The following is a 15318-nucleotide window of genomic DNA, read 5'->3' as shown; positions in this document are numbered from 1 at the left end:
TCTCCTTTTTAAAAACCCTCCCCTGGGGCTCCTGGCTGACTCAGTCAGTGGAGCACGAGACTCTTGATTTCAGGGTCATGAGTTCAAGCGCCATGTTGGCTGTAAAGATTACTTCAAAACAAAACAAAACACTCCCTTAACACTGGACTTCTTGTGAGTTAACACACTTGCCACGTACTCTTCATAGCAGGTTCTTAAGAGAGAGAAATCTATTCATGTTCACTTCACCTTTGACTCAGAAATTACATTTCTATAATTTTATCCGAAGGGAATATTGAGAGATGCATACAAAAAGGTATGTATAGGGGCACCTGGCTGGCTCAGTCCGTAGAGCCTGAGACTCTTAATCCCACAATATTAACGGACGGGACAAAGAAAAATGGGACAAAGGTCGTTCACCAACTGTCTCTTCAAGGAAGGGTCTAACGGCTGACTTACTTCTGTTTACATTCTGCCAGCGTGTTTATCCAAGGGAATTGTTCATCTATCAGAGAAGAAAGGAACTGCGAATGTTATTACTTGGACTCGAGACTTGAGTTGATGAGGGTTGAATTTTGGGCAAAGAACAACTCGGATAGTTGGTCTGAAAGAGTCATTTTTCCATCTGTTTGAAGGTTCCCAGGGTCCAATTTTATATGTCCCTGTCTGGAGGGGAGGTGATCCTACCGGGATGCCTTGCTCCTATACGCAATTCATACATTTTTTGGTGCCTAATCTGTTTTATAAAGTTGCTATCTTCCAAACCTCTCACTCGTGTGTTCCAACCCCCAAGGCTGGTATAGCCGCCTTTGGCTCAGCCAAACAGAGGCTACTTCTGTCAACCAGTTCCTTGCCTTATTATGATTGTGAGAAAGCCATTTTTACTGTGAGGAATGTGAGGAAGCTCATTTACTTATTGTTTACTTAAATAAATTGTTCTTTGATTTGGATTGTACCCAGTTCCACATGAGAAATAGAAGAGCGAGACACAGGTCTCTTCTCATATTTTGACATTAGGTCAGGGAGACACACAAAGCAATAGAAAATAAGAGAAATGCTGTATCTAATCAGATGCTAAGAGGGGTGTTCCAGGCCACAGTTGATAGAAAAGTTCAGTACGATTCCTAAATGTAAGGAAGGTTGATAGTAAAGAATTTGGCTTTGCCCAAAGAGAGATCTGGCTTTTGCCTTTGGCTTCTGCGAAGTAATCTGTGTCAAACCTAAGAGCAGTATCTTTGGGGTTTTCGGGCCAGGGCTTTGGGCCATACAGGGTCAGCCCACCTGGAGGCTGAGGTCAACCACATGGACAGTCAATCAATCATGCCTAAGCAGTGGAGCCCCAATAAAAACTCTGCACACCGAAGCTGCAGCGAGTTTCCCCAGTTTGCAGTACTCCCTGCATGTTGTCACACATCACTGCTGGCAGAATAACACGTCCTGACTCCCCAGGGAGAGGACGATAGACCGTTCACATTCAGAACCCTCTCAGACTCTGCCCTATGCATCTCTTCCTTTGGCTGATTTAATCTGTATCCTTTCCCTGTAAAAAACTATAATTGTAGGGACGCCTGGGTGGCTCAGTTGGTTAAGCATCTGCCTTTGGTTCAGGTCATGATCCCAAGGTCCTGGGATCAAGCCCTGCATCGGGCCCCCTGCTCAGCGGGAGCCTGCTTCTCCCTCTGCCCCTCACCCTGCTCGTGCTCTCTCTCTCTCTCATTCTCTGTCAAATAAATAAATAAAATCTTTTAAAAAGAGAGAGAGAGAGGTGGGTATCTATTTTTAAGACTATGAATGGGGCGCCTGGCTGGCTCAGTCAGTGGAGCGTGCAACTCTTGATCTCGGGGTCATGGGTTTGAGCCCCACTTTGGGGGTCAGAGATTACATTTTAAAAATTCAATAAATAAATAAACAAATAAAAAGACTATCAATAATATCCTCAAATTGAGGTCAAATTGAGGCTTTGGCCCCATATTAGGTGCTGCCATAGATCAATGCACAAAAAAGAGACGTAAGAGGTCTAGATAGGTCTAAGGCGTGGCCCAGTGGAGACACAGATAAGGTGCAGATCTCTGCTCCTGAGACCAGCCCCACTGTGCTGCAGCCCCGTTGGAGGGAGGATGTGGCTGGCTCCCTAGGGCTAGAACATCTTGACTCTGCAGTCAGAAAGCCCGGGTTCAAATCCACCTCCAACAACCTTGCAAGCAGGCTACCTAACGTCGTCTGTAGAGGCTCCTTCACCAGATGTTCATGAGGTTAAATGAAGCAACACAGCTTTGTACTTTTTATTAAATCGCTGTTGCTATTATTCTTGTAAAGATACATATCATCCTGCGGTGTGTCCACATTTGTTCGTAACCCATACGTCTCCCCAGCTTCAGATCAAAGCCTTGTCTCTTCGGTGTCTGTCTCCTCCCCTCAGCAGCGAGCACAAAGCTCCAAAAGTGTGTTGTGTGGAGGTGTGCACTGGTTTCTAGTTGTGTCACGTTTCTAAGTCTTACCTCTTTAACTGAAATCTGGATCCTTAAGGGTGCCCCCCACCCCATAAAATTCCTATCACGGGTCTGACACACACCTACCAGAGCTTAGGGAGAAGTTCACACCTGATTAGAAAAGGTGTTTCTTCCTTCCAGGGACTTCCCAGATGACCCAGATGTGCAGTGGGACCCAGAGCATGCAGCTAGCATCCTTCTCCAGCACGTAGACGCGAACGGCATCAACCTGGTAAGCGGACACCCTCCCTGAATGCAAAGCTGGGGATCCCGGTCACACCTTTACCTGTGGCTGCCCTCCCCTAGACTCTCTTTTAAACCTACAGAGGGGGGCGCCTGGGTGGCTCAGTCAGTTAAGCGTCTGCCTTCGGCTCAGGTCATGATCCCAGAGTCCCTACTAGGCAGGGAGCCTGCTTCTCCCTCTCCTTCTGCCCCTCCACCCAACTCATGCTCTCTGTCACTCACTCACTCTCAAATAAATAAATAAAATCTTTTTAAAAATAAAAATAAAAAAGGGACACCTGGGTGGTTCAACTGGTTAAGCATCCGCCTTTGGCTCAGGTCATGATCCCAGGGTCCTGGGTTTGCGTCCCGCATTGGGCTCCTTGCTCAATGGGGAGCCTGCTTCTCCCCCTCCCTCTGCTGCTTCCCCTGCTTGTGTGCACTCTCTCTCTCTCTCTGATAGATAGATACATAGATGATAGATAGATAGATAGATAGATAGATAGATAGATAGATAGATAGATACACAGATAGATAAAATTTAAAAATAAACCCACAAAGGACCAAACACACCTTTTGTGAGACTGTGTAACCAAACTGTCAGGCTCAGGTGGAGGCAGGGGTTTTTTTCCAAACTGTCCTCTTTAACCATCCCCAACCCCAACCTCTGTCCTGCCATCTAAAAACTCAGGGCCCCAGGAGCCCGAACTATACTCCTATTTATACAGAACTTCACCTTTTACCAAGCATTTTCATATTTAGGGGACCATTTCAACTTTAAGAGGCAGATGTTACTATAATTTTCATTTGACATTGAGGAAACTCAGGTTTCCAGAAGCTGAGAAGCTTGCCCGAGGTCAGCAAGGGGTGAAGCTAGGATTTTAAGCCTCAATTTCTCACTCCAGAAAACACAAGGATATATTCACATGCACTGCTGGGAGAACATTTTAGTCACAGATAGAGCAATGGCTGAAATTCATATTTACTTGCAGAGGTGAGCCAGGGTGGGAGCCCCCATCTCAGCTCTACTGGGACCCTCTGGACCGGGCCTTGCCAGTGGTCAATATTAAGGCAGCTGAGAAGGCTTACTGTCCACCTCTAAAATGATAATAATAGGGGTGCCTGGGTGGCTCAGTCGTTAAGCGTCTGCCTTCGGCTCAGGTCATGATCTCAGGGTCCTGGGATCGAGCCCCACATTGGGCTCCCTGCTCGGCGGGAAGCCTGCTTCTCCCTCTCCCACTCCCCCTGCTTGTGTTCCCTCTCTCGCTGTGCCTCTCTGTCAAATAAATAAATAAAATCTTAAAAAAAAAAAAATAAATAAATAAATAAATAAATAAAATGATAATAATACTCCTTCATGGGTTAATGCCTAAAATTCTACCACTTAAAGCCCTAAGCTTTTGGTTTATGTTTTGATGAGTTCTGCTGGCACAGAAACAGTGCTAAATTCACTGAGTAAAATGATTTATTAGACCTTTTTTTTTAAGTTTTTTTTTTTTTTTTTAAGTAATCTCTACAGCCAACGTGGAGCTTGAAATTACATCTCTGAGATCAAGAGTCACATGCTTACCGACTGAGCCAGCCCGGTTGCCCCTATTAGACCTTTCCTAAGAGCAGATTTTCGGTGACATATTGGTCGGACTGTTCCTGGTTTTTTTCTTTTTTTTTTTTTTCCGGCATATTTCATGTAGCTTTTTCCTTCCTTCCTTCCTTCCTTTCTTTTCTTTTTTTTTTTTGGTGTTCACATATTTTTACTTATTTATTTATTTATTTTTAAAGATTTTATTTCTTTCACAGAGAGAGAGACAGCGGGAGAGGGAACACAAGCAGGGAGAGTGGGAGAGGGAGAGGGAGAAGCAGGCTCCCTGCTGAGCGGGGAGCCAGATGAGGAGGCTCAAGCCCCCAGGACCTTGGGATCGTGACCTGAGCCGAAGGCAGACACTTAACCGACTGAGCCACCCAGGCACCCCTATTTTTATTTAATTATGTTTACTGAAGACCGTCTTGTTTTCTCATGACAGAAACACAACTGAAACTTAGCCCACACAGGCCAAAAGGGACACCTAAGGGTCTCTCTCGGATTCACATAAAGGCAGAGATGCAGGTGAGCCCCGCTCCTGGTGGGGCTATTCTCCATCTTGCTCTGGGCTCTGGCTTCATTCTTTTTCCTGACTGGAAAAAATGGCCACCCACAGCTTGCAGCCTCATACCTCCTGGCTTTACCTTCCAAGAGGATCTGAGTGTGAAAGCCGGAGGGAAGAGTCCATGGGCTTCAGAGTCAAAAGCCCAGCCCTGCTGACTGGGTTTGCCTGCTTCTCTTGTCCATCCCACCCCAGCCCACACAGGCAGAACTCATCAGGGCTCCACAGCCCAGATGGGGAGACAGCTGGTCTCGGGGGCTGGGCTGAAATAACACAGTGACGTCCGTGAAGTGTGCTGCCACACCCCTGGGGACCCCGTTTTCCCATAGGAGTAGCTTCCCCAGGACCGGCCCTCAGATACTCTCTCTCCTCCCCTACTTCAGTGCATACAACTGCTGGTTATTCCAGTCACTTCACTTGTGAGATAAACTCCTGTCTTTCTGAACTTGGCCCCTTTCAGTCTGGCCCTTAAGTACGGCACACTGGTGAACAGGATTGGTCCTTGCCAAGGGGCCAGGTTTCTATTTTAGACCATGTTACCGCTGACCACAGCTCTGAGCATCCAGAGAGGGGTCTCAGGGCACAGACAGCTCTGCGTGCCATTCTTGCTCTCAGAAGAGTCTCCCAAGTTTCTGCCCCAGAAAAGTGATTTGTGATCCAAGCCCCATCTCAAGACCTTCTCCAAGAAGCCTTCCGTGATTTCTTCAGCCCTCTTTGGGAATCCTACAGTATTTGGTGTGTATCCCGAGAGTTGCTGTTTATTCTTTGAAGTACAGACCATGTCTTACGAACTAGACTGGAGGGTCCATGAAGGCAAGGACCGCCATGACATTTTTATATCCCCAAGAACGAGAACAGGCCCCAGACCATGCTTGTCCCCAGACTGCCCAGACGGTTAGCTGCCACCTGGCTGCCTGGAGCTCTTTCCTCTTGTCTGAGGCGCTCACGTTCATTCCAATTAGTGAGGGCCCTTTATCATCAGGATGATCCTGAATTGATTTAATTTCCATACACAAGGAAACCATTTTAAAACAGCTCTTTAACTCACCTTGCTCTTAATAAGGAAACTCTCAAGCTATCACGGTGCAGTGAGGAATAATTTCCCCAGCCTGCACTTAATGCAACAGTCGGAGTATAAAGGCCACGCCAACACCATTGCCAATATGGACATAAGTGGCCATAATCATGGTCGGCCCCCACGATGCAGTGAAATGCCCTTTCCCACAATCCCACCCAGGCTCTGGCGGGTCAGGGGCGAGGGCTGAGTAGTAGACAAGGGAGAAGTCACTCGGTGGCAGGAGCCGAGGGCCCAGGTGCCCCCTCCAGACCGGAAGTATTGGCTGCACAATGAGAGAAGACCAACAGGGAAGCAGAGACGGAAGGGAGGAGCACCGAGCTAAGACATGGGGAGATAGATTCTCACCTGGGCTGTGCTGGGATGATACCAAAAGCTCTCCTCTGCCCCAGCTGAAATCTGGCTCTGCAGTCGTTAGCACCGTGCGATGGAAGGAAACAGGATGCTCTCTGGTCCCAGCCCCGCCATGTTTGCTGAGCTGCCAGGACATGGCTTTGAAAAGCATTATGATGCTGCCCTCTACAGAAAGCAGCCTAGGGGTTTGGTTGTGTCTTTTGGTGGCAAGCAGGCTAGGTCCAGGGCCTGACCCCTATCTCGACTTTTCATTCAGCAAATATTTATTGAGCACCTGCTATGTGATATTCACTACTTGCTGTGAACTGGTGATACAGCCCTGAACCAAACACAGAGTCCTTGCTCCCTTAGGGCACCATGACATTAGGGCCCCCATCATTGTTTGCTGTGGGGGATGGTCCTGTGCCTTGTACGATGCTTAGCAGCATCCAGGGCATCTCCCCACTGACAGCCCCCCTCTCTACCCAGTGGCAACACCCCTCAGTCATCCCAACAAATCTATCTCCAGACATGGCCAGATGTCCCTGGGGCAACATTGCCTCCAGTTGAGAACCACCATCTTAGAAAAACCAGAGCAGCCCCACCATTACCTCCTGGGGTCTGGGTAAGATTTCATTTGAACAAGGATTTCCACAACTTTGGGGCATGGCGGAGTGGGGGGCGGGGGGGAGGTGGCTGGAGTTCTATAAAGAGCTACAGGGGTCACTGTTGTCACGTACAAATCTGCAAAAGTCCGGGGAGCTGGATACAATTCCGCTCAGCCCTCCTTGCGACGGAAAGAAAGAGGGAGCCTCTAGGAAGATGCAGGATGAGGAAGAAATGGAGACCTAGGAGAATTTCAAAAGCAATTAAACAAAACTCCACCAGGCCCCAAATGCCCCCTAACCTAGGAAATGCTCTCCAGCACACCCGGGGTAATGATTAGCCCCGCTGTCATGCTCTCCTGATGAGAGCAGGCTTGGAGTTGAGACGCGCTAGCCCTTCCTGTTGTAGGTACACATTCATAAGCATTTCCCCATGGTGTTCTTGTGTCTTCACCTCAACCCAGTGAGGAAAGCAGAGCAGGTATTACTTTGCTGATCTCGCAAATGAGACGACCCACACATTGAACCTTGAAATAACTTCTAGCGGTCAAGTTCTGTGACTTGCCCAACGGCTGGGGTTAAGTAGGGTCTGAGATAAGAGTAGACTGAGTCAACACTGTGTTGCATGGAACATTGGGATCAGAACAGGGTACTTGAGTGCACGGTTTTTACGTTTTGTTTTTGTTTTGTTTCTTTTTTAAGTAGGCTCCATGCCCAACGTGGGGCTTGAACTCACGACCCTGAAATTAAGAGTCACATGCTCTACCGACTGAGCCAGCCAGGAGCCCCATGGTTTACGTTTTTTGGTAGACTGTATTCTTTTTTTTTTTTTTTTAAGATTTTTATTTATTTATTTGACAGAGAGAGACATAGCAAGAGAGGGAACACAAGCAGGGGGAGTAGGAGAGGGAGAAGCAGGCTTTCCGCGGAGCAGGGAGCCCAATGCGGGGCTCGATCCCAGGACCCTGGGATCATGACCTGAGCCGAAGGCAGACGCTTAACAACTGAGCCACCCAGGCGCCCCGGTAGACTGTATTCTTTAGAGCAGTTTTAGGTTCATAGCAAAGTTGAGTGGAAAGTACACAGAAACTCCCTGTCCCCCATAATTTTTTACAGTCGATAAACCAACACTGACACATCATCACCCCCGAGTCCATAGTTTACATGAGGGTCCACTTTTGGTGCTGTTCATTCTATGGGCTTTGACAAATGTATAATGACACATGTCCATGATTTGCTTTTTTTAAGCCTTTAACTCTTTTTGTTTGTTTGTTTGTTTTGTTAATTTTCCATTAGGGAGAATTTCAAGCCTGCAACTGTAGAGAGAAGTTTAATAAACTTCCATGTTCTTATCACTCGGCTCCTGTAATTATTAACTCACAGTCAATATTAGTTTCATTTAAACAGCTGTTCATCTCCCCCACCTCCTGTATTATTTCGAAGCAAATCTTTGGCATCATATTCCATATTTAAATATTCTAGCATGCATTTCTAGTCGACAACAAGTCCTTTATTAACATAACTATAATGCCATTGTCACACCAAACCATTCACAATTCCTTAATATCGGTGTTTTATATTTCCATTAGTCTCATGTCATAAATATGTTTTTATTTTGTGCTTATTTTTATGTGCTTATCCATTGACAGGACTTTAAATTTTCTTCTAATCTACAGCCCCCACCCCCCCACCCTGTGCCCAATAGAGGTTTGCTGCTCTCACTGTAAGAGAGAGTTCTCTAGACGTGAAGTCAGCATTTTATGATTTAAAATAGAAAGACCAATAGGGAAGCCCTTCTCAGCCTATACCAATCCCAGTCCTGGTCCTTTAGTCCATGCGGCACGGCCGCCCACTTTCCTTGGGGACAGCTTGCCTCTTTCCATTACCCCTAACCAACCACTCCTGTTCCTTTTTCTGAGTCCCTGTTCTCTTTGTTATATTTCTTTTATTATTTAAGCTAACATGATTATTATTCAAACTTATTTGGTCTTTTTCTTAATCCATCTGTGCAGAAATGAAATGTTGGAACCTAGACTAAGCTTATCATTAGTAAGTAGATGATACAGAGGCAGTCCGTGAGTAAATAGACATCTGTGATTTTAACCCCAGGGCATGGTGGACATTGCCTCTCAAAGTCTTTGTGCCCTCAGTACAGCACAAGGAAAAGAGGCCAAATAAATCAGGCAGCATCTACAAGAACAGAGTTCACACCGCAGCCAGCCAGGAAAATGAAGTGTGCTAATAAATGGCCAGGCAGATAAGAAACAAAGATACCCTAAACCCAGGTTTCTATCATGGCGGAATTCCACTGTGCTTCACGGGGCCCCAAACAAGAGTAAACAGTAAAACCCACACAAACAGTCTCCACACACCTGGCCAACTCAATGGTTATATCCCACTGATCCACTCCGAAGTGAGTTCAGGTGTACGCACAATTGGAAACGTTTCTGGCCAGGGGAACGGGGACGGGTACTTTGAAATTGAGGCAGAGAAAGCATTCAGTCATGAGTGACCACCCTGTTTCTCTTCAGGTGGTGACTTTCGATGCAGGGGGAGTCAGTGGTCACTGCAATCACGTTGCTCTGTATGCAGCCGTGAGGTAGGACCCTCTGCGTGTTGGAGGGGGGAGAGGGTCTGTTCGTTTGCTCAGGGTGGGTGGTTTCTAAAGCACTTCCCCCCTCACTGTCTGAGCCTCGTGGAACTGACCACTGAGGTACAGGGAGCCAGTGTTGGCCACATTGCTCACTACATCTCACCAGGCCCTCCGTGTGAGAAATCCCTCCTCAGTCGTCTTAATATTACTGTTTTGTCTCCTCAACTCCTGAGGGCTTCTTCCACATGGAAAAATGGGGTAACATTTTATTTCTTTCTTTGCTTTGGCCACAGAGAGCTTTCGGGCCAAATTCGCAACCCCATGTAGCACATGTGGGAGATTTGAAGGACTGAGTTCTGGTGAATCAGTGTGCCTCTTGGCTTCATCTTCTTTTTCCTCCTTTTTTTTTTTTTTTTAAAGATTTTATTTATTTATTTGAGAGAGAGAGAATGAGAGACAGAGAGTATGAGAGGCAGGAGGGTCAGAGGGAGAAGCAGACTCCCTGCCGAGCAGGGAGCCCGATGCGGGACTCGATCCCGGGACTCCAGGATCATGACCTGAGCTGAAGGCAGTCGCTTAACCAACTGAGCCACCCAGGTGCCCTTTTTCCTCCTTTTTAAAAAAGATTTTGTTTATGTATTTGTCAGAGAGAGAAAGAGAGGGAGAGAGAGCACAAGCAGGGGGAACGGCAGGCAGGAGAAGCAGGCTCCCCGCTGAGCAAGGAGCCCAACACAGGACTTGACCCAAGGACTCTGGGATCATGACCTGAGCCGAAGGCAGACACTTAACCAACTGAGCCACCCAGGCATCCCTTTCCTCCTTTTATTCTAATTTCTTTTGTTATCTTCCATTGTACATTTTGTACACTATATCAAATCTTTCTTTGGAGAAGGAAGATATACATATGTAATAGGATAACTTTTGTTCTTCATAGCCACCCTATTTTACCGATAGGCATCTGTATTTTCTGGTAAAAAACACAAAAAATTGCTCCTCAAATATATTGAGGAACTTACTCAGGATCGTACAAATATATACCGTGTTTCCCGCCCTCTAGAGAAGTACTTCTTCTGGGCGCCATGAGTGAAGGAGTGGTGGACCTGGCCTAGGGGAAGGGAAGGGGCAACCTGAAGTAAAGGACGTGCTTTCTAACTTTCTTCTAAACATGCCCAACATTCTCAGACTAGAGCAGTGAAATATATAAAGTTGGAAATGATCTCACCTATCATTAAGTCCAACCACCTCATTTAACTGAGGAAGTGAAGTGGTTTTCCCAGTACTGCCGGGCTGAACAATGGCGGAAGTAGAACTGGAATCCATTTCATATGAGTATGTTGTCTGTGTGTTGGTGGTGGGGTTGGACCACTTATCCCATCTTTCTCCATCTCTGCGCTTCCAAACAAAAGCAGGCAAGAGATTTGGAGTTCTTTGTTGGATTGGCCTCACCTTCCTTTAAGGCAGGGAGTACAGAATGGCCTTCACTGTGAGAAGGTGGGAGCAGGGGAGGTCAAAAAGAAAGAACTATCAGGGAAGAAATATCAATTAATATTTTAAAATAGTCTCCTAGGGGCGCCTGGGTGGCTCAGTCGTTAAGCGTCTGCCTTCGGCTCAGGTCATGATCCCAGAGTCCTGGGATCGGGCCCCGCATCAGGCTCCCGGCTCCTCGGGAAGACTGCTTCTCCCTCTCCCACTCCCCCTGCTTGTGTTCCCTCTCTCGCTGTGTCTCTGTCAAATAAATAAATAAAATCTTTTAAAAAATAAATAAAAATAAAAATAAAAATAAAATAAATAAATAAAAAATAAAATAGTCTCCTGTCACACTCATATTACAATTTCAAAAGAGAGAAACTCTGAAGAGTCCATCATAGTTACCTTCATCTTTAATGGGCAAAGCTTGGACCAGGCACTTCATAACTATTGGTCATCCCCCAGATTGGCTGACCTTGGGGAAGGTGCCCACACTTGTCCCTTCAGCTGTAGCCAGAGGTATGGAATCCCAGAAACCTATATGGTGATTGATGCAAAAGAAACTACCTAGAAACCTACAGAGGGATCATAGGGTGTGGCAGTCCTTACTACTGTTGGGGAGGAAGAAATTTTCCTCTGTCCAAGGTTCTTCTAGCTAGACTAAGAATTAAATTTCCATGAGAGATTAACAGCAGAAAATCAAATTTAATTTTGTCCTACAAAATCCATACAAACATGAACCTATACAAACATGAAATTCCAAAGACTGTCAGGCAACATGAGGCTTATATGGCATCCTGAGCACAGGAGCAGGACGGGAGTCTGGCGTACAAGGAGAAGAGTACCATTAGCAGGAAGGTGAGAGATGTTTGGAAAACAAAGGTGGCCCTGTTATGCAGATAAGTTTCTTAGGTAAAAAGGAATCTCTGTGACTAGTTCTCTTCCTGGTACAGCCCCCTTTCCAATGTAAGTTTAGGTGGCTGGGGGTGGGGGATGTAAAGTGGTTTTCCTGAATTTGCTGGGTTTTGATTGCTTTTAACTCAAGGTAATCTACATGCCATTGTGGCCCATCTTGGAGAGGCCTGCCCTTGACCCCTATACTCTGAAGGCTCTTCCTGTTATCTGCAAAGGAATTCTTGCTCCCTCTCACTCCTGTCCTTTCCTCCTCCAGGACCCTGCACTCAGAAGGGAAATTACCTAAAGGTAAGTTGTCTGTTTTGCAAAAGTCTGCAAATTACTATCCCTCTAAGAAACTTATTGGGTGAAATTTGTAAATATATGGAGAACTGCCCTAGGTCAAGCCTCCCTAGGTGGGGCTGGGAAGGCTGGGCCACACTCTTCCTGACCCAGCTCACTGTGTCTGTCCTTGTGGGTCCTCAGGCCCTAATACCAGGTTGTATCCATTGGGAAGTGCCCCGTCAGCCAGGCAGCCTCTGGGTGTGAGGGGAGGCCAGATGTGTTAGGAACACAGAACCAATAGGAGATACATATTTAAAAGAGACTTATAAACTTGGCTCATACAAGTACAGAAGATGAGAAGTCCCACAATCTGCCATCTGCAAACTGGGGACCCAGGAAAGCTAGTGGTGTAAGTCAGTCTGGGTCCAAAGGCCTGAGAAGCAGGAGAGCCAGTGGTGTAAATCCCAGTCCAAGGGCAGGAGATGACCAGCGTCTCAGCTCAAGAGTCAAGCAGAAAAGAACAAATTCTCCCTTCTTCCACCTAGTCTTCTATTCAGGCCCTCAATTGATTGGACCATGCCCACCCATACTGGGGAGGGCAATCTACTTTCCTGAGTTCACTGATTTAAATGCTAGTCTCATCCAAAAATACCCTCCCAGGCACACCCAGAAATAATCAGCCAAACATCTGGGTACCCTGTGACACAGTCAAGTTGACACATGAAATTAACCATGACACCAGGCCTTGCCCACTCATCTGTCTAGCTTTCTCCCTAGGTGAGTCTTTTTCACCTCCAGTGTTCTTTCAGTCTGTCCATCTAAACTCACACCCCAGCCCCTCATTACTTAACCAGGCTATAAACAGCTGATGGGCGCTTGATGGGTTAACCTGCTTGAGTTAGAAAGGTGTTTGACCCCCCCCCCCCTTGGCCATTTACTGTGTGACACTGATGCTTAACCTCTCTAGGCCAGTTTCTGGTCTGTCAATGGGAATAACAGACATCCCTCAGGAGTGATATGAAGGTGAAGCAAATGAAAACACAGTGGAGTGTACTCTTCCTGAGTGGGCTGGTACCAACCCTGTGAGACAGGCTCCCACACCATCAACACCACTTTACAGATGAGAAAACTGAGTCTCAGAGAGCTGAAGTCTGTCAGGTCTCGAGCGTCAGAGCAGGAACTAGGTCTCTTGCCTCCCAATCCAGAAATTTCTGGTCTTCATCACCTTTCCCTTGCCCTTGAAGTAGCCAGTTTCCAACCTCTAGCAACCAACCTTGTCTTGCTAGGGCTTGCATAGAGGGCAGCCGGCCAGGTGTTCTGGGGTCCTTTCACTCTTCCTATCTGTGAGCATGATGGGCAAAGAGCACCTTTGGTGCTACTGAGTCATCTGGCAACTCCATGGCCATGGTCTTGCCCTGCCCTGAGCCCCGAGGGAGGGGTAGGGTACTCAGGGAAAATCTGCCTGGAAGCAACAAGACTCTTCACTCCTCCCGTCTCCGCTCCCCCCAACCAGGGTGTTCTGTGCTCACGCTTCAGTCAGTGAATGTGTTGCGCAAGTACATCTCCCTTCTGGACCTGCCCTTTTCTCTGCTTCATACCCCGGATGTCCTCTTCGTGCTCACCAGCAAAGAAGTGGCACGGGCCAAGGTGAGTGAGGACTGTGAAATCCCAGACACCCTCCCTCCCATCTGTGTCCCTGGTTCCTCCCGACCCCTAAGCGAAGACCTTCCACAGTGGCTCAGCATCTGAGTGTTAGGACTATCCAGCTAGACCTTGGCAGTCATAGATTATCAAGGACTTTCTCCCTTTTTTCTGATCATAAACATAACACGTGCTTTTTTAAATGTAAAAATATATGCTCATTGTAGAACATCTAGAAATACTTTATGTAAAAGCATCAAGAAGAAAATAAAGATAATCAATAAAAACTACCCCGAATGCCACCACTCAGAGATAATCATGGTTAATATATATATTTTTTTAATGGGATCCCACAGTGCCTACCATTTAAAACCTGTTCTAACAACATTATGACCATTTTCTTTTTTTTTTTTTTTTTTTAAGATTTTATTTATTTATTTGACAGAGAGAGAGATAGCGAGAGCAGGAACACAAGCAGGGGAAGTGGGAGAGGGAGAAGCAGGCTTCCCGCTGAGCAGGGAGCCCGATATGGGGCTCGATCCCAGGACCCTGGGATCATGACCTGAGCCGAAGGCAGACGCTTAACGACTGAGCCACCCAGGCGCCCTATGACCATTTTCTTCTATGTCATTATGCATTAGAATTGTAATTGGTGCCTGCATTCCCCTGCATGGATGTACGTAGAGGAACTCAGACCTGCCAGGAACCTCTATAAAGAGCCAAAAAGACCACCAGAGGCTCATTTGCCTATTGAAGAAATGTCAGGCCCAGTGAAGCCCTCATAGTGAAAACTCTTAGCTGTCAGTAGGGCAGGAGATTCTGAAAACTATGGAGTTAGGGAGCAGGCAATTAAGGAGAATTGCTCCAATCTGTCTCCAGGTGTGACCCCCAGTTGACTTAAGTCTACCAGGGAAAGAAGAGTAGCAATGAGTAAAACTAAGAGAACTCAGGATAATTATTATTATTATTATTATTATTATTATATTATTATTATTTTGCTTAGCTTTATTTTCTGAACTGTCTGCAATAAACATGTATACCCACTAAGAGGCACTTTGCTAGATGCTGAGAATGCAACACTGACCAGAAACATGAATTCTCCTTTGTTTTATTTGGTAGTTCGTTAATTTCTGTTCTTTATTTTTGTCCTTTTACTTTATTCAGGTTTTACACCATTATTTTTTTTTTAATTTCTTGTACTGACAAGGTCAGCTTTTTTTCCGTTTTCAATCATTTTTAAAAAATACACTTTAATATTATTAATTTCCCTTGAAGTATTCCTTTAGCTGCATCTGATGAGTTCTGATACATACTTCTGTCACTCAGTTAGAAGTAATCTATAGTTTCCATTGTGAGTTCCTCTTTAATACATGAGGCTTTTAAGGGTGTATTTTAGAGTTTACAAATGCGTATGTGTGCATATATAGGGTCAATCCTCATTATCCACAGGTTCCATATTTGCAAATGCGCCTACGTGCTAAAATTTACTTGTAACCCCAAAATTAATACGGTGCTTTTGCAGTCACTTGTGGACATCGTATTTGCAGGGCAGTGAAAAGTTTTAAGTTACCACCGATGCACACACACAGGTTCC

At 46.1% G+C, this 15318-nt stretch overlaps 1 protein-coding gene across 20 annotated transcripts in view; it reads left to right on the top strand.

Annotated features, from left to right (window-relative positions):
* PIGL (phosphatidylinositol glycan anchor biosynthesis class L) overlaps nt 1–15318 on the top strand; it is a 100177-nt gene that overhangs the window by 56965 nt on the left and 27894 nt on the right. For 8 of the 20 annotated variants that reach the window (XM_078067981.1, XM_078067980.1, XM_078067979.1 and 5 more), the window contains exons 3-6: nt 2610–2700; nt 9376–9443; nt 12076–12107; nt 13597–13730. In XM_078067981.1, the coding sequence (XP_077924107.1) occupies nt 2610–2700; nt 9376–9443; nt 12076–12107; nt 13597–13730 (325 nt within the window). Of the gene's footprint in view, nt 1–2609; nt 2701–4711; nt 7709–8140; nt 8197–9375; nt 9444–12075; nt 12108–13596; nt 13731–15318 lie in introns of those variants that run through there. The other 12 variants (XR_013446025.1, XR_013446029.1, XR_013446027.1 and 9 more) reach the window with 5 other exon arrangements.

Source organism: Halichoerus grypus, chromosome 2 (assembly GCF_964656455.1).
Source record: "Halichoerus grypus chromosome 2, mHalGry1.hap1.1, whole genome shotgun sequence".
Classification (NCBI taxonomy): Eukaryota; Metazoa; Chordata; class Mammalia; order Carnivora; family Phocidae; genus Halichoerus; species Halichoerus grypus.
This window is presented reverse-complemented; position numbering and strand designations above follow the sequence as displayed.